Raw genomic sequence first — 27,165 nt, forward strand, 5'->3', positions numbered from 1 at the left:
ATTACCCAGCTTTGGAAGTCCTCTGTATTCTATGTTGCAGGGATCCACACAAGGGTATGAATACCAGAAAGTGAGGCTCATTGGAAATCATCTTGGGCATAGCTACCATGGGAAGGAAGCTTCTCCTGGCTATTTCTCTAGTTTTTTCTCTTCCTTCTTCCATCATTTCTTCCGATCTTCCTTCCCTATTCCTTGTTTCCTTTTCTTTTTTCAACTTTCAAAGAGGAAAATAATTTCTTTTCTTTTCTTTCTTTCTTTTTCTTTCTTTTTTTTTTTTTTTTTGAGACGGAGTTTTGCTCTTGTTGCCCAGGCTGGAGTGCAATGGTGTGATCTAGGGTCACCGCAACCTCCGCCTCCCAGGTTCAAGCAATTCTCCTGCCTCAGCCTCCCAAGTAGCTGGGATTACAGGCATGTGCCACCATGCCTGGCTAATTTTGTATTTTTAGTAGAGACGGGGTTTCTCCATGTTGGTCAGGCTGGTCTCGACCTCCTGACCTCAGGTGATCTGCCCACCTCGGCCTCCCAAAGTGCTGGGATTACAGGTGTGATCCACGGAGCCCAGTGGAGGAAAACTATATCTATAAGCCCTACCAGGCTTCTCTGCGCTTCTCACTAGTCAGTGTTGGATGATATGCCTATGTCTAAAGCAATTATTAGGAGAGAGAATAGAATTACTATGATGAGTTTAGCCTATTTAACATTTACTCTCCTTCTGGGGCTGGGGAGAATCCATATGTTTTACACACATGGAGGGTAAATTATCAAAATCGGTGTTTTACTAGTAAGGAAGAAAGAGAATGTCTTTGAGTGGGTAACAAACAGAGTTTGCTACCTTTGTTTATCTTTGTCTTTTGTAACACACACTTTGTTTTTGGTTTCAGTTTACTCTTTGGTGGAAGACATTCTCTAAAAGTAATTTCAGGGATGGACAGCAATCTGAACTCTTACATATTTGAAAATGTGTGTCATTATTTTGTACCCTCTCTTAAGTGCTAATTTAGTTTTGCAGTCTAGGTTAAAAACAATTCCCTTAGAGGCCGGGCGTGATGGCTTGCACCTGTAATTCCAACATTTTGGGAAGCCGAGGTGGGATCCCAGGAGTGTGAGATCAGTCTAGGAAACTTAGTGAGACTCCACCTCTGAAAAAAAAAAAAAAATTAGCCAGGCATGGCAGCACACACTTGTAGTCCCAGCTCAGTTATTGGGTGGTGGGGTTAAGGTAATTAAGGTGGGAGGATTGCTTGAACTCATTGAGGTCCTGCAATGAGCCAGCCACGCACTGCAGCCTGGGTGACAGAGAGACTCTGTCTCAACAACAAAACAAAACAAGACAAAACACCGTTACAATGATTTCCTTAGACTACTGTTCCATTGTCTATTAACATCCATTGTTGCTGATGAGAAGGTAATCCAGTTAAGATTTTCTTTTTATCCTTCATGCTCTGAAATCCCACTATGAGGTGTTTAAGTGTATTATTTTTTACCCATGCCATTTGGCTCAGAAGTAAATAAGAGCTTTTTACTCAAAGATACTGGAATTTTTTTTTTTTGAGACGGAGTTTCGCTCTTGTTGCCCAGGCTGGAGTGCAATGGCACAATCTCGGCTCACTACAACCTCCAGCTCCTGGGTTCAAGCGATTCTTCTGCCTCAACCTCCCTAGTAGCTAGGATTACAGGCATGTGCCACCATGCCCAGCTAATTTAGTAGTTTTAGTAGAGACGGGATCAGGCTGGTCTTGAACTCCCTACCTCAGGTGATCCACCCATCTTGGCCTCCCAAAGTGCTGGGATTACAGGCGTGAGTCACCACGCCTGGTCAAGATAATGGAATATTTTCAATCATTTTTTGAGTATTTCCTTCCATCCATTCTCTAGATCCCCTATCAGATGAATATTGGACTTTCTGGATTTATTCTTCATGTTACTTAAATTACTTAAATACCTAAACTAGGTAATTAAAAAAAAAACAGAAACAGAATTGCTCACTTCTGAGGCCGGAAAGACTAAGATCAAGATAATTAGCAGATTTGAAGTCTGCTGAGGGCTGCTTTCTCATAGATGGCCCCTTCTATGCATCCTCATGTGGTTGAAGGGCGAACAGGCTCCCTCAAGCTTCTTTTACTCAGGGCACTAATCCAATTCATGAAGGATCTGCCTTCATGATCTAATCACCTCTTAAAAGCGCCACCTGTTAATACTATCACTATGAGGGTTAGGTTTCAGCATATAAATTTTGGGAGAACACAAACATTCAAATAGAGTAAATGCTTAGAAGAATATCTGCAGCATAGTATTACTTATTATTCAAATTTTCTATCCATTGTTTTAAAGACAGAGTCTCCCTCTGTCACCCAGGCTGGAGTGCAATGGCTTATCTTGGCTTGCTGCAGCCTCAACCTCCCAGACTCAAGCATTCCTTCCACCTCAGCCACCCTAGTAGCTGGGATTACAGGCGTGTACCACTATGCGCACCTAATTTTTGTATTTTTTGCAGAGATGGGGTTCTACCAAGTTGCCCAGGCTGGTCTCGAACTCCTGGACTCAAACTATCCTCCTACCCTGGCCTCCCAAAGTGTTGGGTTCATGGGTGTGAGCCACCGTGCCTGGCAGAAATCTTTAGCAAAAAAATTAGGTATCATTGTTGGAGCCTCCTTTTCCTCTTCCTCTTTTCTCATTATCCTGAAGTTAATCAGTATCCTTACTGCCTGTATCCATGCTTTATATAGTTTACTACATATTTATATATATGTAAACAGCATATTGTATTATTCGGCAGATTTTCAAACTGCGCATAAATGGTATAAATTCTCTTAATCCTTCAGATTACACCAAGAAAATAACCTCAAGTCTTGAATGTTTTTCCTGGTATTTGCTATTCTCTCTTTTAACAAACTAAGAGTAGGCCTTAGGCTAGAAGCCCAGAGCAGGAATTGATGGCTAGCTAGAATTTAATAATACTTCTTTATTTTCCATTATATTTATTTTAATGGTTTCCTCCCTCCCTTTTTTTTCAAAGCAAGTGTTGCTGGCTTTCCATTTAGAGTAGTGATTTATGTTTTCTTTTATATTAAATGTAAGAAAAAAAGTGTTGATTTAAAGAAAAATGTTAAGTGGCAATAATACAGGCAATACAGAGACATAGCAAAAAATTAGGGAATTTATACTGTAATAGCTGAAATTTGATACACACTTGGCCGAAAGGAAAAAGTTCAAGTTTCTCCTTCTCACCTTCCTTTACCAGTTGGAGGTCCCTTTGATACTGCAATCTCTCCTTTTATGGTATTTCCTGCAGCCCGCACCCCTGCCTTCCCCTGGCTGTCTCATCAACTTCTCTGGCTCTTAGGAAGCCCTCCTCCATTTAGCACCTGTCATCATACTGCATGTATAACTTTCTCATCTAAAACTAACCTAAATTTTAATGCCAATGGCACCCTCATGGCCTGAACAGCTCACTAATGTCAAAAAAGTTGATCTGTTTTTGATGTTTCAAATATAATCATGAGTATACAATGAAGGCTTTCCATGGAAAAAATATTTAACTCATATTTCCTTATGTTTGCAGTTAAAAAAAAGGTGTTTATGTATCTTAATACTTGATCTTAAATTATCTTCTTTCAACCCTGAGACAATACATTAACCTGTTGTCTAGATGAATGGTAAACAAACAGGGACACAGAACAGAAAAACAAAGAAGATGATGGGAAATAATGTTTTTTTTTTTTTCTTTTTTTTTTTAACTTTATTTCGACGTGGTGGTTTACTGCACGTTACTTACTATGTCGAACCGGGTGATTTTACTAAAACATGAGTTTAGTAATTTAGTATAACACGTTCAAATGTTTAACATACAACGTTTAAAGGCAAAAGCTACCAAACCGTTGTGGCCCTTGAGATGCTGGAACAATTTTCAAGTTTCATGGTGCATGATCCACAATGCATATGAATATATACAATATCAGTAACAAAAACAGTACAATGTACACCAGATGCTGTTTCAAAGTCCTCTAATGTTTGCAGTCGTGATAAACTAACTGCATTGGCTTTCATTCATTCATTCATAAGCCTTATTTTGAAGCTGATCTTCACACTGCATGATTAAGAAACCATCAGTGCACTGGTCAGAAGTACATTCTGCTGTTAACAGAGGAGTAAAGAATGCTTTCAAAGCTACTGCTGTATTTGGAAAAAAGTTCAGTTTTAGTGTTTTCTTTGTATGTATTTTGCGTGGCTAAGGCGGGAGAAGAAGGGCTGCGCGGTGATTGGGGGAAGCGACTTCGCACTCTTGATTACAGAAGGATCATGTATACCACTGTAAAACATCCAACCTTTAAATGAGAAAGTGGGTGAAGTGAAATCGCTCTCACGTACACATATTCCGCGTTACTTCTTATCCGCCAGCCAAACTTTCTCCATCAATCTGGGTAGGTCTGACACGAAAATGCAGCCTGAAAGAAATGCTGAGTCCTGAGGCGGCGTGTGTTGCCTCACCCAGTGCTGGCTTTGGAGTTACCTGAAGCCTTCTAGCTACTGCACCCAAAGAACAAGCTTCTCGGTTCAACTCGGTTGTTTCCGTGGGGAATTGCGGCACGAGCAGGTACTGGGTGTGGCGATGCCAAAAGAGCGCTCAGATCTCCCATCTTTCCCGCTTCTGGCATACCTTCCCGGCCCCGAATCGGCGAGTGACCAGCATCCGGGACCCACCGTCCGGCATTCCGGGGACCGCGGTTGGACCCGACCCCGCCGAAGCGCCCAGCTGAGCGCCGAAGCGCCCAGCTGAGTGCACCGTGCGTGTGCGCTTCTCCCCCACTCTTTCCGCGCCTGGAGGCGGATCCCCTTCCTTGCACACAAGTCCTTATATGCACCGGTTGCACCAGCCCGCGTTACTCCGGCCCCACAAATAATTAACAGGGGAGGGAGGATATCGCTTTTCTTTCTCCGGCTTTTTCTCAGCGTGAGAGCATTTGAACCGAGGAGAAACCCCAAGATGAGACTGAAGGGCCATTTTGCTGCAGTGCACGAATTGGCCACACAAAAATACAGCTTGGGTCCCTATGATAAGCAAGTCAAGGTTCAGGAACAGCCCTTCGGATTTGGCCCCAGGAGCCCGCAAAAGCCTGGGCGGAAAGGGTGCGCGCCCCTCCCCCCTCCACGCTGGTGGGGAGGGACCGGGTCAGGAAGCGCGGCCTCTCCCCAGTCCAAGACCACGCCTCCTCCGCCTCCCCCCACCCCCTTCACTCCTCCCAGGAAGCGGTGATAGACAGTTCTGTGTGGTTCTCCACCCCCACCCTCCCCCCGCTGAGTGGAGGAGTTGATGTGTCTCATTATAACAGCCAATGCAGCCGCCATCCACGCACAAGCAAAGAAGCATGTCCCATTTAAATACACCCACGCAGCCCCAGCGCCCTTAGCCGATCGGGGCGCTCAGCCCACACGCACCGCTGCTCCGGGCTTGGAGATCCGCGCAGGTTGGGCTCCCGGACCCGGCGGACCGACGCGCGGAGGATCGGGATCCGGCGCTGTGGGGCTGGGGTGGGCGGGGGAGGCTGGGCCCGGGGCCTCTGGCGCGATACCCGCATGAGGACGCGAGTGAAATAGACCAAGGTGGAATTTCCAAGGGAAAAGCTTGGGGGTGGTTTTGGTCCATTTCTCCAGCGAAGAAGTAGACATGGCGAGCGACTCCCCGGCTCGAAGCCTGGATGAAATAGATCTCTCGGCTCTGAGGGTGAGCAGGACATGTTTTCTGGTTTCTTTCCAGTGGTTTGGGTCAGGGTGAATGGGCTCGGTGCGTGGACTGGGGGCTGGGGCTGGGGCTGGGGCTGGGGGACAGCAGCGGGAGAATGCGTCGGGGAGGGAACCTGGATTCCCGTTTTGATTCGGGGTTGCTGAGGTGCTCCTGGCTGAGCCCCTACGGCAGGGGCTGTGCGGTACGTGTCTTCCTTTGGCCGTGGCCGAGGCTCTCCCGAGGGCTCGTGGAGCTTATGCCAGTTTCATCTTATACGGGTGTAAGAGCAGTAAAATGAAAGGTGTGTGTGTGTGTGTGTACGTGTGTACACGCCCCGGGCAGTTGTCTGGTGCCAAGGAGCGAGACCCAACTGTCCCTTCTGCAAAAAGAATGCCAGCGTGAATAAAGGCACTGGCTCCTCACGTTTTCCAGCTACCTGCAAGATGACATTGTGAGGCTGACTGTCCCCACGAAGCCGAACCTGCCGCTCCAAGGGGGCAGTTATTGCTATGCTGGTCTTGTAGATGGCAACTGCCTCCCCCTCCCCCTTTTCTGCCTCCCGCACCCGGGCGCCCTCTCAGCGCTCCCTTAAATGCCAGTCTGCCACTCACCTTTATTTATGGCTTTAACTCAGCCCTGCCTGTGCTTTCTGACTTTGTGGCTGTAACGTTTCAGTTTTATGGCTGAACTTAAGCAGGTGAAAGGGATGTGTTTTCTGCTTTTCCTCAATCAGACCGGAACTCCCTGGAGTGTGTGCGAGTGTGTGTGTCTGTGTGTGTGTGTGTTTTCCCCGTGTCTGTGGCCAGTCCTTTGTAGAGCACCTCCCTCCCCCCAGCCCCACTGGTTTGCGTTTACCTTCACGTGAATTACCTCAGACGCCGTTTCATTGTATTGACTAAGACATCACTGATACAGAATCCATTTTGCTGTTGTTTTGAGATCAGAATACCAGGAATCCCAGTGCTGCCTTGACGCTTCCCCACCCCCAACTCCCGATCCCAACACACTCCTTCGGGGAAGGGGGCAGAGCTTTCTTGTCATTTTAATTAGATGCTGCCTGCTGGGAAGGGGTGAGGGGTGGGGATGGTGGCAGCAGCGGGTGTCTGAGAAGAATTGGACACCAATTTAAGGACTGCTTCTTCCTCTCCCGAACCAAAAATAAAATTTAAAAAATAGCGAGTGCATGTACTTGATGTATGGAGGGTGGATGAGAAGGAATTGATGGTGGCTTTCTACAGGGAGACACCAGGATGGATGAAGTATGGAAGTTCACACGCCCTCCTGAGGAATACATTGTTAGATTGATGCTGAATCTTGGGGCCATTTACCTGGATTCCTAGTACTTCTGACATTGCCTCTTTCTGTACTGTTATATTAAAGTGCTACCTTTGTGATCAAAGTGGTACTTTCTCTTTGGTCTCCTTAATTAAACCTTTTCCTCCACATCTCTTTTAATAACGCTTTCTCTCTTCGTCTTAATCTGTTGGGCCAAGAGGTGAGGCTTCAGCAAGGCAGGTAAGGAGTTGAGAAGAAACAGAGATGCCGTTTGAAATGCGCTGTTCTGATAGTTGGGCAGCCGAAGCTCCTTCATGCATTATTACAGGAAGCTGTCTATTTCCCTGGAGTGGAAATGCCACATCAAGAACCGGCTGCCCCCTGCGCAGCGGGGTGGGGTTGGTAACAGGGTGGGTGCATTGGCCAGGTCTGTGGCTTCCTGCTTTACCGACTGTGTGTGTTCATTTGCCCTACTTTCTGCGCTGGGAGTTGCTGCCGGCGGGTTAATCAGGTGGATGGATGGCCCAGACGGGGGGTGGGGTGCTGCGAGTCGGTCGGGGGTCGGGGTGGCGGAGGCGGGGGGCAGTGGCAAAGGGGGAAAGGTTCTGAACAATGTGCAGGGTTTGCGGTGATTTCCCTGGGCCGGAATCTCCACCTTGCTCCTCTACTGGAAAGCAGTCTGATGTGATTTTTAAGTTGGGCCCGGACTTGTCCCTTGTGGGCTTTTTCCTCGGGAAGGTTTTCTGAGATACCAAGCACAGAGCCTGCAGGCAGGGGAGCAACCGCTGAGGGCCACTGGGCGGATGACTGCGGATCACACTTGGGGTGTGCATTCTTGTGATCTGTATTTTGAAAACATATCTTTGCACAATGCACTGAATTGCTCTTTGTGGCCTGGGCTATCAGCTTAGGGCTCTGCTTCTGTTTTTCTGCCTGCTGGGAGGTGTGGAAACAGAGAGGATAACAGCTAGCTTGGGGACCAGGAACTGCTGGCTAGAAGACTTAGATGCAGATGCAGATGCAGATGTGGAGACAGTTGCAGATGTGGGGCCAGGGTCTTTGACCAGTCTTGTGGGTGAGGTGTGCCTGCTGGAGTGGGTCCAAAGGCCACATAGGTGATCTCCACAAATCAGAGGGCAGATCATCTCTACCTTCCCACATTTGGAGAGGTGGCCTCATCTAGATGAGATGTCTCATTTATTCCTAAGCCCTTGGTAAAGCCTGCCTGCTGAGCCCCTCCTGGGGAATGCCTGACCCCTGAAATGCAGCCAAGGTCAGTGGCTTCTGGGAGAATTTGCTGCAGACTTACCAGTCCCTTGCTGTTTCAGTGGCTCTTTAATGTACACAGTCAATGCTCTTTTTGTAAACCCTGGGCTCAATGCACTAAAAGCAGATCCTGTCTGGAGAGGCCTTTATCCTTCTCACTTTGGGGGCTTATTGTTCTCAGCCAGTGATCCCAGACTGGACCCAGTCTAAATTTTCCCCAAATAGCAACAATGCATAATTTAAACCAGAGCAACCAATGACAGCACTGATCATTTAAATTATGCAAGATTTGCATGGTTTAAAAGTGAGTGAAGCAGGATCATCTTTGATTAGAAAATAGGTAATTTGAATCCAGTTTTAGCTCTGATTTTTAGAGCTCACTGAGATAAACTAAATCTTGAGGGATGGGCTGGAATTGTTTTACAGATTTAGAGCTGGAAAGAGAATTGTAGAACACTCAGCCACTCCTTTCATTGAACACTTGGGAAACTGAAGCCCAGAGGCGTGAAGTAAGTTGTTCAAGGTCACACAGTAACAAGGGGAGGGGACAGCCAGGAGCGTGGTTTGAGCAAATAATCTAGATTTCCTGACTCCTCATTCAGTGCTCTTTTCTCTAAGTCACACTTTCTGTGGCTGAATCAGAAATCAATAATACATTTTCTGCCTGAGTACAAAAGAATAGCAGAAAGGAATAATTTCACCAGGGTCAGGGAATTTTATTTATTGAGAATGGTGAAACTACTTCATGCAAGTAAGTTTGTGATACGTGAAACCATGGAGCTTTAGGCCACCTTTGGAATTCATCTTGTCCAGCCCTGGTTCAGTGCCTACTCTGCGGGCAAACGACTGTCTGAAATCACCTAGGACACATGGTTGTCCTGCACAGGTAACCTCTCTGAGTAACCTGTGTCCATCAGAGCATGTCCTAAGGGGTCAGTATATACATACACATTATTCAGATATCTCCGCATGTGACGTTTATAAAGTTCTGTATGTGTTTTGTATTATCTATGTGGATACATGTATTATGTGTAGTATTATGGATATAAACTGTATCCATGTGGGTGTATGAAAATGTGCATATACATACATAGGCTACAGCAAACAATTTACTCATTCAAACCTGGGGCTTGAGTCATTCTTGCTTCAGGACATCTCAATATTAAAAGAAATGAAACTTGCCACCAGTGTGCTTTATTACATATGAGGTGAGCTCAGCCCAGAAAGCTTTTTGGAGATTAGCATATTTCTGGACCTAAGCACTTTGGCTGTCCTTAACTTGGCCCACAGGATAAGGCATTCAAGGCCAGGAGTTGGCTGCTGCTGACCTCATACTCTCAGCTTCTGCCAGGACTCACATACACTTTTGTATTTGAACAAAATTAGATGACCTATGCTTGTCTTTCCCCTTACCCCTCACTCCCTAGCCATTCCTTTCTCCATTGAAACCCAGATTTAAGAATTGACCTCATCTGACAGCCTTGCTTATATCCCTTTGCTACATGTTTCATGCTCATGTTTTACTTGGTGTATGATTTCCTTTCTGCTTCTTTACTAAACCGTGGATTTCTTGAGGACAGAGGCTAGGTCTTGTTCATCTTTGGAGCCATAGTCTCCATTAGTTGGATGAATGAGTACATGAATGCATGCATGAATGAATGGAGTGGAATGAACCCTGTCTCCCCAGTTCTATCTCCACCTCTTACTCATTCTGTGACTTTGGGTAGGTCATTTAACCATAGTTAATAAGAATGATCACAACTGTTTGCCTTTCTCACACATTGTGTTTAAGGCAATGCTTTAAAAACCATACAGCACTATACAAATATGCTATCCCGTGGTTAAGTAGAATTTAGTGGGAAAATTGAGCCCATCAACATTCGATTGCAATGATTTTATCTAATAGAAAATGATCCTGGCTGGGCACAGTGGCTCACACCTGTAATCCTAGCACTTTGGGAGGCCAAAGTGGGAGGATTGCTTGAAACCAGGAGTTTCAGATCATCGTGGGCAATGTAGGGAGACTCCATCTCTGGGGAAAAAAAAAAAAAAAAAAAAAAAAAGCCAGTATGGTGGGGTGTGCCTGTGGTCCCAGCTAATTGGGAGACTGAGGTGGGAAGATAGTTTGAGCTTGAGAAGTCGAGACTGTGATTGTGTCACAGCACTCCAGCCTCAGTGACAGGGTGACATCTTGTTAAAAAAAAAAAAAGAAGACTAAGAAAAGAAGGAAAATAATCCTGAGAAAAAGATATCAGAAGGTTCCAACTGTTTTTAATAGCACCTCAACAGACCTTAGCTGCCTTTTTCCTTTTGTGTGCCAATATGACCTTATATGTTTCTCTGATGGCCTGAATTGAGCTTTGCCCCCCAAGTATTAGCATTCATTAAATATGAGGTAAGCACAGTCCCGAAGCTTTTTGGAGATTAATGTATTTCGAAACCAGTATCAATTATCAGCATTGTTCATTAAAACCTTCTTTTTTAAACACTTTCTTTTTTAAAAAAACTTTTTTAAAAAACTTTTTTCTCCTCTTTATATGTTACTGATTATTCAAATGCAAACACATTGATTATGCCTGTGCCTTCCCAAAGTTTTATTTTTTCCCTTGGGAGGTAGAGTGGACACCTAAGATGATACACTAATGGCCCAGTATTTAAAACTTTCTGGTGAGAGGTTCTCATGGGGCTCAAATAAATCTCGAAATATTATTAATTCATCACTCCAGAGCACTTAATTAAATTTGGTCTAAAATGAGATTTTAGTAAAGTTGCATGAATTAATAACAGTATCTCAAAATGATAACAGCATGGTAGTCTTTTCATTAATATTATTTATGTTTATCAGAGATACTAAACAGGTGTTTTCTTTACAATGGTGTTGCCTCATAAAAAGTAGGGTGTGCTGGTAGCTATCAGAACATCAGATAAATATGCATAGTCATTTTCATTATTCATTATTAACTGGAGTAATCTTTAGTACAGAAGCCAGTGTAAGTCATGGTTTGCTGTTTGCTTCAGTATCTGCTTAGGAGGTCATGGAATATTTCGTTGATGAGAGAGTACCCAGTACATTTCTTTCAGGAAATACCACTTTTTTCCCCCTTATCTGTAAAACTCTTTGATGTCTTATAATTTCGAGTCTTGCCTGTTGGGCCTTCCTTCTTTCTGTGTCTCTGCCCTGGAATTAATCTTCCGTGCCCTTCTTGTTTCGACGCCATTCCTTCTCTCAGTGATAGTGGTTCTAAAGTCCACCCAGCCGGGCGCTCCTGTGATTGAATCATGGCCGCTATGCCCAGCTGAGCACAACCAGTCTCTGATTCCCTTCCTGATAGAATTTGGAGTAACTTGAGTCTGAAAGATGCTTTAATGTCAAATGGATTCTTACATTTCTGTGGGGGAAGTAGCTCTCTGAGAACAGGACCTAAACTGGTTTGTTAGCAGTGTGCTGAGAATTCTAAGAAAATCTTAATGATATTTTTTTGAATGAAATGTTATTCTGCACATATAAATATAAGGTCTCTAGTGGAGAGAGAGGGAGGACTTAAGTAGAAAATGTTGGATGAATTCCGCTTGTGATTCCTTCCAGTCTGGTTGGAAGCTTATTTCCCTTTAGCGAAACATGATTCTATCCACTTCTTTTTCATGTCCTGGTTGTCTCACGGGGGTGCCCTCAACTTCTCAAAACGCATTTTATTTATTCCACCCCAACTTAAAATTCTTTCCTTAATGTTTATCATACGGGTCCCCTTGTCTCCACTGTTCCCTGCAAGTGCCGTAGGTACTGTCCCCTGGGCAACACCCGCGACAGGACCCCCCTCCTCCTGTGTCTCTACTACCAGCCTTCTTCTGACTGGTCTCTCCTACACTATAGCCACGTGAGTCTTCCTAACGCACAGTTTCAATCTGGTTGTTTTTATTCAAGGCCTTCTCTGACTCCTTAGTCGACAGAATAAAAACTAAACTCTTTAGCATGTTAAGACCAGCAGCAGTTCAGAGCGGCCTCCCACAGAGCTCTGCAGTTTTGACTACCACCCCGCCATTGCGGTAGGGAACAACTTCATTCCCCGCTGGATGCTCTGTAGGGGGCGCTCTGTCTTAGTCTCGTTTCTGTACCTACTGCCCCAACACGAAACATTCACAGACCACCTTTTCCACGAAAGTCTCTGATTTCTCTCAGAGGTTGTCCCTCCCACTCATAGACTGTCTCAGAACTGACCTCACACCTCTTTCATAACACTCAGAACTTTCTGTCTTGGATTATATTCACCACTAGACAATTCCTTCTTGAAGGCAACGTTTGATTTTCTTAGGGATCCTCACCAGTTTTCTTTACACAGCAGGCGTTCGTTCAACAAATAAATTTTGAATTAACAAAATATATAATGTGCAACCCTTTTAGAAGGGCTGGAGGTGATGCTATGTAGAAAGAGTATAGAAACCTCAGAAAGGTGGGGCCTGTGCTGAAATTGTGCTGACCATAGCACAATTTCAGGGATCATGAATTATCTTATAGTCTATGTTTCATGACTCCTGGGGACACCTTTTATGTAGAGTACAATTCCAGTGGATGCTAATTACATTGAGTACAATTCCAGGGGCACCAATTATGAGAAATACTATGTCTGGTCCTGGGTAGGTATTCCTATTTCTAGAATTTTTCTGCCAAAGAAAATGTTCTCTCCATTGTCTTCTTTTTCTAAGTTTTGAGAGATTTAAAATACCGCAGGTTAGAATTGCAAGTCGTGTGTGTGTGTGTGTGTGTGTGTGTGTGTGTGTGTACGTGTGTGTTTGGAGTGTGTTTCAATTATTTTAACAATCTGATAATGTTTACGACTACTATTTTGATTAAACAGTAATAGATGGGTGGGAAAGGGTGTGCTTCTAGGGTGGCCCACTGGAAGACAATGTTGAGTTTTTGTCTTGACAGAACTGGCAGTGAGTGGGTAGAGAGAGTTTGGGAGATGGTGAGGTTTAATGAGGCACACAGCTGGGAGTTAGAGCCCAGCGTCATAAAGCTGGCTCTGACACCTTACCCTCTAAGCTTCAGTTTTGTCACATTTAGATGAGTGGTTTGGACTAAAATTGCTGGAAGTCACCTCCAGCAATTTCTATTGCTGGGATGCATATTCCTGGCATATGTAAGGGAACGAGAAGCAGGACTGAGGGCATTTAAATAGCCATGGATTCTTACTCTACCTGTTGGGGATACCAAGAGATTGCAAACTATGGACCTCAATGAGCTGGGAGTTGCCACTGAAAGTAATACCCCTTGCTAATTTTTAAATGAGCTATTTTTTTCCAACCTTGAGATTCTGATTTATAATTTAAAGTGTTGTTCTAGTTTTTGAAGACCGAGTGGTAGGATGAAGGCCCAACTGTGACTTCTGCTGGGTACTCCCTTACAGTGTTGCTGCTGGATACCCAGGTTTAGACTCTGAAATAACCCTAGATTTTCAAGTGCTGTCTCTCTAGTTAGTGAAATTAGAACTTTGGCAGTATGGATTAAGTAGGAAATTTGTAGACTTTAACAATACATTGCATATATTACACACATTTGTTTGATTAGTGTATTAGAAAGTACAAATTTGGGTGCAGGGTAAACTCAGATCCAGTGTTCTGTGATTCTGTGAAATGTGATTAACTGTAGGGGAAGAAATGTACATGGTATCCAGCATTCACTCATTCATTTGTTCGTGTATATGCTCATTCAGTACCTGATTATTGGGTGCTACTAGTTGCTGGGGCTGAGCTGAAGACAACACTGGCATGGTTTCTACACCCATGGCTGGATGGAGAAGAGAGTCTGCACTTGTCTTTCACTACACTCTAGCCACACTGATTTTTTCTGTTCTGTGAACATGCCAAACTCATTCTTGTAGTTCTCCATGTCAGAAATTTCACATGGAGGGCTCCATCTTATTATTTAGGTCTAAGGTCAGATGCGGTCTGTATTATTACTTACGTATCTGCATAACAGACTACCCTCAAGCTTAGTGGCTTAAACAATAATAACCATTTATTATCTCTCACAGTTTCTGTGGGCCAGGGATTCAGAAGTGGCTTCCTTGGGTGGTTTTAGCATGAGGTATCTCCTGAAGTTGCAGGAAGATTTTGGCAAGGTGAATTATCTTCTGAAGGCTTGACTGGAGCTGGAGGATCTCTTTCCAAGATGATTTACTTATGTGGTGCTGGATGTTGGCAGGAGGCCTTAGTTCCTCCCCATGTAGGTGGCTCCATTGGTTGCTTGAGCATCCTCATAACATGGTGCTGACTTTTACCAGACAGAGTAATCAAGATAGCAGAGCAGAAGCCACTATGTCTTTTATGATCTTGCCTTGGAAATCACACACCATCATTTCTGCAACACCCTTGCTGCAATACCTCTGCTGACTTGGCTACCCAAGTCAGCCCTATTCATTTCGAAGGGGACTACACAAGAATATTAACTAACACCAGAAGGCAGAAGTCACTGAGGGTCCTCTTAGAGGTTCCTTACTCTGCAGAGAGGTTTTCTTTGCAATATATCCTTAAAGTAACACAAATCTGGCTGTCCCAACTGGAGCCTGATAAGTTTTGTGAGAATAGGGATCTTGCCTGCATGTTTAGCACCACATTCTTGGTGCTTTGAACTGTGTCTGGCACATGAAAAATATTGATTGAATAAATATCAATTGTATTAATGAAATTAATTAATTCATTTAAAAGGGATCTTATTTATTTATTACACCTCATATCTCCAAAAAATAAGTTGTGGCACCTTCTGATAAAAGGCACAAGTAGGATAAAGCCCTAAAACCATGATAAGGGTAAAATGAAAAGTAAAGGGGGATTGTGTTTGCATATCTTTGTCTATATATCTACTTATCTATCTGTCTCTCTAGGGCTTGGTGATCCAGTTTACCTCTTTTGTAGGTAGAAATTGGGGCTCAGAGAAGTAACTTGTCTTGTCTAAGGATGAAACTCGAATGCAGTGCTGGGTCCCGTTATGCCATGTCCCTCAACTGGATTGCCAATATCCTGGACCTCTTAGGGAATTGGTCATTCCCACAACACAAAAACCAGTCTAACAAAGTATGGATACAAAGATGATTACCAAGTTGCTTATATGTACAGAACACACTGAAGATAGCCCGTGCTCCACTGTGAAGAAACCAAATCTAATTAGATGGTAAAGGAGAACTCAGCTAAGTTAATCAATATAGATAATTAGCAGTGTTTCAGATGTTGAAAATAAAAGTTACAGTTCTATGTGCAAAGAGCTCACCTGTAGAAGCTGGAAATATGTGGCATATCTTAACCTGAGTGAGAAGCTACAAAGACTCCTGGGGCTCCGGGGCCCAAAAAATGGAGACTCTGAAAGAAAGCAAAGACTAAGATTGTCGAATTGTTAAAAATTTGTTTATTTATTTTATTTCATTTTTTTGAGATGGAGTCTCACTCCATCACCCAGGCTGGAGTGCAGTGGCACCATGTCAGCTCACTGCAACCTTTGTCTCCTGGGTTCAAGCAATTCTCTTGCCTCAGCCTCCCAAGTAGCTGGGATTACAGGCACCCACCACTACGCCCGGATAATTTTTATACTTATAGTAGAGACTGGGTTTCACCATGGTGGCCAGGCTGGTCTCAAACTCCTGACCTCAGGTGATCCACCCGCCTTGGCCTCCCAAAAAATTTATTTAATTTTTAAAAGGCTTTTCTGGTTCTCATTATAAAAGCAATGGTCATTGCAATGGTTTCTGAATGGTCATTGTAGAAAATCTGAAAAATGGAGAAAAACTAAAAAGAATTCTCAAATTATTTAAATTTATGATTCCTAATGATAACCACATATGCACTTTGGTGTATGGCTTAGTAGTTTTTTCCTATGCATGGCTAAATATATATATATTTTTAAAGTGGAGATAATATTGTACATACTATATGTAACCTATTTTTTAAACCTAATAGCCTTTTCTCATGCTATTAATCTTTTTCTATGGTATAACTTTTAAAACTTTTTTCATGGGGAATTTAAACTTAAAAGGTAGACAGAATATAGGAAACAACAGATGCCGGGGAGGATGTGGAGAAATAAGAACGCTTTTACACTGTTGGTGGGTGTGTAAATTAGTTCAACCATTGTGGAAGACAGTGTGGCAATTCCTCAAAGATCTAGAACCAAAAATACCATTTGACCCAACAATCCCATTACCTTGTATATACCCAAAGGATTATAATTCATTCTACTATAAAGACACATGCACATGTATGTTAATTGCAGCACTATTCACAATAGCAATCATTTGGAATCAACCCAAATGCGCATCAATGATAGACTGGATAAAGAAAATATGGCACATATACACTATGGAATACTATGCAGCCATAAAAAAGGATGAGTTCATGTCCTTTGCAGGGATATGGATGAAGCTGGAAGCCATCATTCTCAGCAAACTAACACAGGAACAGAAAACCAAACACCGCATTTTCTCACTTGTAAGTGGGAGTTGAACAATGAGAACATGTGTACAGAGGGAGGGGAACAACACACACTGGGGCTTGTCAAGAAATGGGAGACTAGTGGAGGGATAGCATTAGGAGAAATACCTAATGTAGATGATGGGTTGATGAGTGCAGCAAACCACCATGGCACCTGTATACCTATGTAACAAACGTGCACGTTCTGCACATGTATCCCAGAACTTATAGTATAATAATAATAATAATAAGTAGACAGAATATTGGAATGCCCATATATTACTGATAGGAATATAAAATGGCACAGCCATTTTGGAAGACAGTTTGACAATTTCTCAAAATGCTAAATATAGTTACCCTGTGACCCAGGAATTCCACACCTAAATATATGCCCAAGAGAACTAAAGACGTATTCATGCAAAAAAAAAAAAAAAAAAAAGTGTACATGAATATTTATAGTAACCTCAAAGAGGAAAGAACCCAAGTGTCCATCAACCAATGAACGGATAAACAAAACATAGTATAGTATATCCTTACAATGGAATATTCTACAATAAAAGGAAGTGCTGATACACACTGCAACATGAACATTATGCTATGTGAAAAAAGCCAAACACGAAATGACACGTGGTTGTATGATTCCATTTATATAAAATGTCTGGAATAAGCAAATCTATAGAGATAGAAGGTAGACTAATGCTTGCTGGCAGGGAGTGACTGCTAATGTCCCAAATTAGATAGTGGGGACATTTGTACAACTCTGTGAAATATACTAAAAGTCACTTGTACACTTCAAAAGAGTAAGTCTTACAGAATGTGAATTAAAGCTCAATAAAACTCTCATTAAAAAGTAGATAAAAGGGTTAATAATCTCTCTACTGAACAGTTATCCCCCATAATGAATCCTGTTTCATCTATACTCCTACCCACCTTCTCCCCTATATTATTTTAAAGCAGCATATTATTTTATTTATGAATATTTCAGTAGTTTATGTACTTAAAAAATACATAGCCACAATACTATTATCATGCTTAAAAAATTTAACATGTAATAAAATATTCAGTCAGTGCTTAACTTTCTAATCCTCTTTTTAGGCTGCTTAACATCTTATTGTGGAGATGGATCATAATATATTTAACCAGTACCTGTTGATGAAGCTTGAGGTTATTTCTAACTTTCCAACTCATAAATAGTGCTTCAATAAACATCCTTATATATGTCTTTGTGTGCATCTCTGTTGCCTTAGGATAACTCCTTAGAAGTTGAATTTAGAATGAAAGTATGTGAATGATCTCTAAGGCTCTTGATATTGCCAGATTGGCTTCCAATTTCTTGTAGTGTAGGTGTGTAGCATTTATAAATGAACACATAAGACTGAAAAATCAATTAGTTTACCAAATATCGTAGAGCTACTAAGTGGTTGAGCTTACGACTGACTGGCCCAAAGCCACTGCCAATAGTGACTCACACAGCCATCGTTTGATTTATGGACCTTGTCATGACATCAGAATCATCTGGTGTGTTATCACCCTGAGGCTCACAGACTTCCCAGAAGCCTTTGGTTTAGGGCACAAGTTGTCTTTCGTGAGCATAGTGGTGTCGTAAGAGGTATTTCCAAGGTATTTCTTCCTTGTAACTTTTTTGTAAGATGACCAATGTTAGATTAGAACGTGTTTTTTTTTTTTTTTTTTCTTGCCTAAAACCTTAAAAACTTAATATGGTAGCTATTTGGGGATTAACAGTGACATTCTTGTGGAGTGTATCTAGGGGATGTTTGTTGATTTATTGATTTATTTATTTATTTGAGATGGCGTCTAGCTCTGTTACCCAGGCTGAAGTGCAGCTGGGGGATCTCTGCTCACTGCAACCTCTGCCTCCTGGGTTCAGGCGATTCTCCCGCCTTAGCCTCCTGAGTAGCTGGGATTACAGGCACTCGCCACCATGCCCAACTAATTTTTGTATTTTTAGCAGAGATTAGGTTTGACTGTGTTGGCCAGGCTGGTCTCAAACTCCCGACCTCAGGTGATCTGCCCGCCTCAGCGTCCCAAAGTGCTGGGATTACAGGTGTGAGCGACTGTGCTTGGTTTGTTTACATTCAAACTGTCATTCTTTCTGGAAAATTATCTTACAAGTGTGTTTGGAGGATGTGTGGAATCAGGCTCAAAGGTTTCAGTTTTTTAAGAATTGGAGACAGCTGACTCTGTGACGATCACAGAAGATAGCAAGGTGAGCTAGGGCCATGATAGAATAGAGACTATTCTCAAACCTTAATCTGCCAGACAGTTGCTGAAATCAAAATCTTAAGTTATGCTTTTAGTTTTGCACATAGGTAGATAAAGATTCTAATGGAGAAAATAGAAGACAGAACAGGAAGCCACCAGAGTAAAAAGCTCCGTATTCTGGACTATAATCTACTTTCAACCTGGTTTATAAGTAAGAAACTATTTAAATTGACACAACTTTATGGTAGCTGGTCTTGCAAAGGGCAATTTCCTTGATTTACTAGAGTTTATAACCTAACCCTCCATTTAAAATGCCTATAAATTATTTATGTCTAGGGTAAAAATCCAGGGCTTCACATGAATATGGTTTCATCATTTCTACCTCTCGGTATTTTTTTTAAAGCTGCCTGTAATCAAATGATAGCAGCGTGGTAGGTGGAATAGGTTGTAAGCAGTAATTGCAAACTGTATTTAAACAATAATAATAATATTTAGCATTTATAGAGCACTTTATTTCTTCAAAGTACTTGCAAACATTATGTAATTAAATACCCTTTCTGATTATAATCTGGATATAAATGCAGTTAAACTCAGGACAGGGTCATGAGAAAAGTATACATTTGAAAGTTGGTGCTAGATATGCTTTAAAAACCTATACAATGATGGGAAAGTTAGAGTTCGGATTCTGTTGGACGGTTTTTGTGCATTTCAGTTCAGCCTGATGGCAGAATTAGATCTGCACTCGATGACTCTGCTTGATAACTTATCACTAAAATCTGAGTGTTGATCGTCACACTGATCCTTACAGTTGCTACAACACGAATAACATAAATAAGCTTTAAAATGAGGTCCCTCTCTACATTTCATGCCCTGGCTTCAGATGAAACTGCCATTAGTAAGTGAAATGAAGTGGCATAGTGCAAGGAAGAGTGGCTATGCATTGTGGTTTAGTAATTTCTATCTGAGAGTAACAGATTTAACTGCACAGTAGGATGCATCATAAATAAATGCATTGGAGAAATGAAACATCTTTAGTTTGACTGTATTAACTACTTCTTGCTGTTTTGGATATGTGTCTGTGTATTGTCCCCTTGCACGTATACCCTGTGTTGCCAATTTAGAAAGTGTTTGGAGCAAGGACCTGTGCGGCTTACTCAGTAGGTAGTAGAGAGCAGTTGGTAGATTCTCAGTAAATGTTATCCTGTATGTTGTGATTTTCTAAAAGCTAGTTGACAGTTTAACTCCGTAAGTCAGCGGTTCTCAAAGTGGGATCCTTGGACCAGCAGCTTCAGGATGCTCTCTTAGGCCCTGCCTCTCTCAACGTTTTTTGTTTTTTTCTTTTTGTTTTTTTGAGACAGGGTCTCACTCTGTCATCCAGGCTGGAGTGCAGTGGTGCGATCTCAGCTCACTGCAGCTTTGACCTCCGGTTCTCAGGTGATTCTCTCATCTCAGCCTCCAGGGGTAGCAGGTACTATAGGCATGCGTCACCACACCTGGCTAATTTTTGTATTTGTTATAGAGTCGGGCTTTCTGACATGATCTTGGATTCCTGAGCTCAAGGGAGCTGCCTGCCTCAGCCTCTCTAAGTGCTAGAAATACAGGCGTGAGCCACCATGCCTGGGCTCTCTCAACTATTGAATCGGAAACTCTGAGGATGGGGACCAGCAACTTTTGCATTAAGAAGCCCTCCTAGTAATTCAGAAGCACGTGGGAGTCTGGGAACCACTGGCTTAAATGTTTAAAAGATAGTTTTCTTGGCTGGCATGGTGGCTCATGTCTGTAATCCCAGCACTTTGGGAGGCCAAGGTGGAAGCTTCCCTTGAGCCCAGGAGTGTGAGATCAGCCTGGGCAACATAGCGAGACCACATCTCAATAAAATGAAATAAAATAAAAAAGAAAAGCAAAGTATATTCATGGAAATTTGGATATGCCTGAAAATGTCGCAGAATAGGAAATAGTAATTTATTTATGGTAAGTGCAACTTTTTTATAAGGTATAGGACCTCAAAGAAATTATGGACAGTACACATTCTTAGGAATATGGAAGTTAAATTTTTTAAATAATATTTGCATTTGTATTGTTTGTAAGAATCAAAGATACTTTGAAATTGAAAAGTCTACAACTTTCAATTGTTAATTCTGGACTTTGCATTGTTCTTTGCATCGACATTTCTTTTCTTTCTTTTTCTTTTCTTTTCTTTTTTTTTTTAGCAAGTTTATTCAAGGTGCAGAAAAGCCCCACTCCCTTGATCAACAAGATGCATCCTTCTGATGTCGGTTTCCTGTTTTTCCCTATAGGCCTGTAGGGATTGAGTTTGAAGTCCCAGGAGGTGCTGACACTTGCTTGGAAACTGAAAGAAAGAATCCATATTCACAAATTCTTTCAGCCTTACTTCTGTTAGAAGCCTAAAATCTTTGAGTTACTTATTTTTTGAGACCTGGGAAATGGAATGTATATTTGGAATCTAGACAGCAGGTTAAAGATTTCCTTACTGGGAAATCCCACAGACTTTCTTTGTAACAACAACTTGTAAGCATCTCTTACCTAGCCACAAAAATGTCCCATGTTGCTATTTAATCCACAGTTCTTAGATAAGCACATTGCTTATATTGCATGTCTGTTTATTTGGAGGAAAAGTTGATGGCAAGTATGGTTGTTAAAGCAACTTTATATACAACTGATATGAGCATGCATGAAAATTTCATACTCATTGCTGGGGAAAATGCTTTTAAAAATGTAAATTTGAAGACCTCCCCTCATAGAAGAACTATTTTAAAGGAAAAACAGATGGTTAGATAATCATCATCAGACTAGATATAAAAAATATCAGGTTAAAGATTATTAGGTATTTCCCTGTATTGACACTTAGAGGGATAGATCCAGTTTTCTCACAAGAGGTGTTAATATCATTAAGGTGTCAGGGAATTGTTCAAGCATTTTATTTTTATTTTATTTTTTGAGACAGGGTCTTGCTCTGTTGCCCAGGCTGGAGTGCACTGGCTCAGTCATGGCTCACTATAGCCTCAAACTTCTGGGTACAAGTGATCCTCCCACTTAAGCCTCTTGAGCTGGGATTACAGATGTGTACTACCACATCCAGCTAATTTTTGAATTTTTTTTTTTTTTTTTGTAGAGATAGGGGTCTCCCTGTGTTGCCCAGCATGGTCTCAAACTCTTGGGCTTAGCCTCCCAGAAGTGCTGGGATTACAGGTAGGACCAGCGTGCTGGGCCCTGTTCAAGCCTTTAAATCTAGATTGTTCTAGATGGCACAATGAATGACACCATTTGAAAACTTCTGTCTGGAACTAAGTTTGCAGCAGTTTTCTTTCTAGTGGTGGTGAAATCATAGACTCTGTCTAAGAAAGCTACAAATTTGAAATGGCTTTTTCATAGCCTGTTCATGTGATTCCTCTAACACTTGAGATAATATATGTTGCAGTTTGCGTGGCTGAAAGGGTCCTTTGAGTTTGGGAGCACTGCGATTTTTCAGTCGACTCCAAGACTTTCAGAGCACGGAGATTCTGAGTAGCAGTGGAACCCAGTGGTTCTGTTGCTGGTGTCTTACTCTGGAATGGTTGATAGAGTCAAAGCTAAGCGTTTGCTCTTCCTAAGAGGCCTCTGCTGCTTCTGTCTTCTTTAAATTGGTAGCTCTAGCACCAGTTAGAGAGTACTCAGTTTTCTTTCCATGCAAACAAATAAACAAATAAAGCACTGTAGTGCTTTCTAGAGCCAATACCCAGATGCTATTCAGGGAAGGATCGTTGCACAGACACTCTGTGGTCTGAACAATATGTATATTCTCTCTGGGAGTATTTTAGAGATGTAACTTGTGCTGGTATTGTAGCCATCATTTCTTGAATATAAACAGCTTTTATTTTGGGAGAAGAACAGATGTAAAAATGTGAAATAGAGAAGTTTACACATTTTGGGGGAGGGGGAAGGAGAAGAGGAGCAGTATTTCTTTAAAATCATGGTAACCCAATCTTAGTTATTCCTTTGTTTTCTATGAGTGACTGAAAATTAGCATGGAAATCTGCTGGAACCTGACCAGCTGGGTACCTAAACCTCCATGGAACTGACTGCACCAGAAAAAGGGCCAGTGGATAATTATTGTAGGTCCTCATGGCTAGAAACAAAAAGGGTCCCTCCTCAGGAGGAAGCCTCTCTGTGAAGACAAGCAATCATAGACATTCAGTGAAATATGCCTGATACTTAAAATAAAATCTTAGAGAGATACAGAGATCCGAGCCCCAGATACAGGGTTTGCTTTCTAGTTTGAAAGAGTCTGTTGAAGGCATTTGAAGGCTGGGTGTTCCTCTGTGGTCTCTGAACCAAAGCTCTTGCCAGTTCAGTCCCCCAACCCCTTTAATTAGTGTGTATGTTTGCAAAGGGTACCTGGGGGTATTCAAAGCAGCCTGGACATTAAGTCCTCTGTCCCTTTGAGGCCAGGTCTGTTTCTTTTCTTTTCTGGAAGCAAGGTATCTTGCATCTCATCACTTGATACAATGCAAGTTGCATCAGATTTTTAAAAAAATAATCCCTGACCTTCTTTCCTGTTTCCTCCATGTGGCTGCTGCCTTCTATAAGTTGCAGGATTTGCAGGTTTGCAGGATTCACAGTCAGGATTTTGTCCCTGTGAAGACTTTGTTTAGTTTGCAAGGAACATTTTTATTTGAGTTGCATGGTTCCTTAATAACTCCCCTTTGACAAATATTTTGGTTAAAATTTCTATGATCATTAGATTTAGTTGGTTGTTTAGTATCGCATTTTTATATTGAATTATTTCAACCATGATTTCAAATGGACAGCTCTCATAATTTTTTAAATCCATTTAAGTGAAACTTGGAATGTAAATAAGTTATGAGATCATGTGAACTCTGCACTTCGCAGACTATAGGTCAAACCTTTATCCAGGGGATGCTTCATCCACCATACAGGTAAATCTGAATTTGAAAATATACCTAAGAATGTACAGAAACTGGAACTCTCATACATTGTCAGTGGGTCTATGAAATAACTCAGCCACTTTGGAAAACAGTTTGGCTATTTCTGAAAAGTTAAACTTACTACACGACCTAGCAATTCCGCTTCTGCATATGTACCCAAGAGAAATGAAAACATACGTCCACACAGAAACTTGAACAGGAATGTTCATAAGGCGCATTATTCATAATGGCCCAGAAATGGAAACCACCCAAATACCTATCAACTGATGGATAGCTAAACAAAGTGTGAAGTTTCCATGCAATAGAATACTATTAGGCAATAAAAATGAACGAAGTATTGAACCAGGCTGCAGCATGCATGAACCTCAAAATGTTATGCTAAGTGAAAGAAGCCAGACACAAAGATTGCATATTGTATGATTCTATATATATGAAATGTCCAGAAAACGCAAATCTACAGAGACAGAAAGTAGATTACTAGTTGGCTAGGGTGGAGAGGAAAACAGGGAGTGACTGTAAATGGGCCTGAGGGATCTTTTTGGGTGATAAAAATGTTTCAGTATTGGATGGTGGTAACCCGAGTGAATTTTATGGTATGTAAGTACCGCAATAAAGGTGTTAAAGTATAATATGCCTGAGACACTGCTTCATAGTTGACCAGCTCCACACACCATGAAGGCAAATTTCCTAGTCAGGTCTCTGTGATATTTCTAGGAAGGCCATCTCTTCAACACCTGGAGAGATAGATGGGTTCTCTGATCCTATCTTCTGCTTTCTATGTATTTTCGTGTCATTCTTTATTCTGAAGGACTTGTCATGTTTTACAAACATAATGATAGTAATTCTCCTCAAGATAAGGTAGCTCAAATAACTTATTCCTTCTGTAGAGAAAGGACTTTGGAGCCAGCACTGGGAGAGCTATTCCTGTCTAAAACCTTTCCTAACTCTTTCTGTTTTCTTAATGTTCCACGCTTTTCTCACCTCTGTGCTATTATGCACGCTGTTCCTGCTGCCTGAAACTCTTCCCAAGCCCCTATCATAATGTGTCATTTGTTAACAAATTATTTGGTTGTCTCCCTCCACATCCTCTTCCTGCAGAAGAGAATATAATGTCCATAAAGGCAAGCTATGTTTTGTGTCTCCTCGTATCCATTTATTAATGAAATGAATGCCTGCCCAAGACTTACAGCATAGGCTAAACCCCTTCACTTAGCAAGACCTTCTATGATCTAACCATTCCCTACTTTTCTACAGTATCAGTAACTACCACCCCACTCCCCTTCCATACACTTTATTTCCTCCACTGTCACCCCTAGATCTCGGCTCTTTTGTTCCCACAAAGTTGAGGAATTCATTTTCTCAAATGATCAGAGCTCCTTTTAGCATCTTATCTTCCTGGAATCACAGATACCAGGTGTTTTTCAAATTGTAATGAGTTGTGGAGTGAGTTTAATGGGTTGCAATCAGATTTTGAAAAAAAAAATTAGAATAGAGTAGAAAAATATTCCTATGTTTACTATTACTGTTTCTCACCATTACTATGACGGTGAGGGAAGGAAAGGGGCAGTAATCAAGGAGGAATGAGTTGCTGGAAACTGCAGTAGCCACCACGGCCTTGAGAATACCTTCTAGGAAATGTGGAGAAAGGAAGAGGGCTTAAGAGTCTGCAGAACTGGGTGGAGGCTCAGCTCCAATAATCATTGTGGTCATTCGCCCAGCCTAGCATGGTCTTGGATACCATAAAAAGAGAGGGAGAGAAAAATCATGGACACTGTCATATTATGTACAGGAAAACTGTGCAGGCTTCTACCATGTGCCACAGTGAGATTGAGTAATGGGGAGAGTATGGCCCTTCCCTTGGAGCAGCTGGGAAACAAGAGTAGAATGTTCATGAAACCGTTGGAGACTGAGCACATGCTGAGCTTCTGAGGGCTGCGTGTACCAGGTGTGGAGTGAGGGCCAGGTGGGTGGGTGGCACGTGCCAGTGGCACATGCTGGCCTTGGTTAGGGCAGGACTTTCAGTGAGGAATTTGTGGTCCAGGATTTGGTCCTAAGCTTTGCAGTTCCAAGATCTACACTTAAATGTGGCTAGGATACTGAGTCTCAGGTCACACCAACATACCTGACACTGATCTGGAGCATGATTTATATAATAATAATAGTAATACACACACACACACATACACACACACACACACACACACACACACATTTAGGCTAGTCGATTGAAGCAGTGGGAGAGGAGAAAGAATAAAATTTAATGCCAATATTAATAGCTAATATACTTTGTGACCACTGGCCATGTGTCAAGCACTGGGTTAATTTTTTAAATAAAAGTCTGGTCTTGTTAATGCAGCTATATCTTGTGATATATACTATTCTAATTTCATAGATGTGGAAAGTGAGGCTTAGGTTAAGTGATTTATTGAAAATGATGGAGCCTGTTTTTGAACCTAGTTTGGTCCGATTTTTTTCTTTTCTTTTCTTTCTTTCTTTCTTTTCTTTCTTTTTTTTTTTTTTTTGGAGATGGAGTCTCTCTCTATCGCCGAGGCTGTAGTGTAGTGGCGTGATCTCAGCTCACTGCAAGCTCCGCCTCCCGGGTTCACACCATTCTCCTGCCTCAGCCTCAGCCTACCACGCCTGGATAATTTTTTGAATTTTTAGTAGAGACAGGGTTTCACCTTGTTAGCCAGATGGTCTCAAGCTCCTGACCTCGTGATCTGCCCGCCTTGGCCACCCAAAGTGCTGGGATTGTAGGCGTGAGCCACTGTGCTTGGCTGGTCCGATTTTAAAACATGAAATGTATGCATCGTGCTATTGCTACTTCCCATTTTATAAATAAATAATGGGAATACTTTTCTAATGGTAGAACTACTGTTTGCTTTCTGGGGAAGTGTACTTCTAATTTTGGAGGGACATAGGACTCTGAAACTTTTATTAGAAATATGCTTGACAGGGTTGGAATGAGGCTGGGATTGAACCTGGAGTGTGAAGCCCAAATTCTGATCCCACCACAAGTGGTGGCTGGACAGGGCTGGAAACCCATATACTCTCCCTTTTGTTAACCTGATCGAGCCACAAAACCCCTGTTACTATGACACTTTCTTATGAAAAACGTATCAGTGAGGGTTAGTTTATCATCTAGATCCCCTGGTTAACATTAATCTCTACTTTTGTTTTTCCATCTTGCGCTGTTCACACTTTTGATTACCTGCATCTCTGTTTTGCTTTAGAATGATTTGTCCATAAGCCATTGGTTTATTTAAATTATAAGCT

At 42.0% G+C, this 27,165-nt stretch overlaps 1 protein-coding gene across 4 annotated transcripts in view; it reads left to right on the forward strand.

Moving 5' to 3' along the window:
• The first annotated feature begins 5,297 nt into the window (after positions 1–5,297).
• Positions 5,298–27,165, forward strand: part of TNIK (TRAF2 and NCK interacting kinase) — a 395,124-nt gene continuing 373,256 nt past the window's right edge. For 3 of the 4 annotated variants that reach the window (XM_007972103.3, XM_007972104.3, XM_007972105.3), the window contains exon 1: positions 5,298–5,722. In XM_007972103.3, the coding sequence (XP_007970294.1) occupies positions 5,666–5,722 (57 nt within the window). In that variant the 5' untranslated portion in view covers positions 5,298–5,665. The remainder of the gene's footprint in view (positions 5,723–27,165) is intronic. The other variant, XM_007972106.3, reaches the window with a different exon arrangement.

The sequence above is a fragment of the Chlorocebus sabaeus genome, chromosome 15 (assembly GCF_047675955.1).
Source record: "Chlorocebus sabaeus isolate Y175 chromosome 15, mChlSab1.0.hap1, whole genome shotgun sequence".
Classification (NCBI taxonomy): domain Eukaryota; kingdom Metazoa; phylum Chordata; class Mammalia; order Primates; family Cercopithecidae; genus Chlorocebus; species Chlorocebus sabaeus.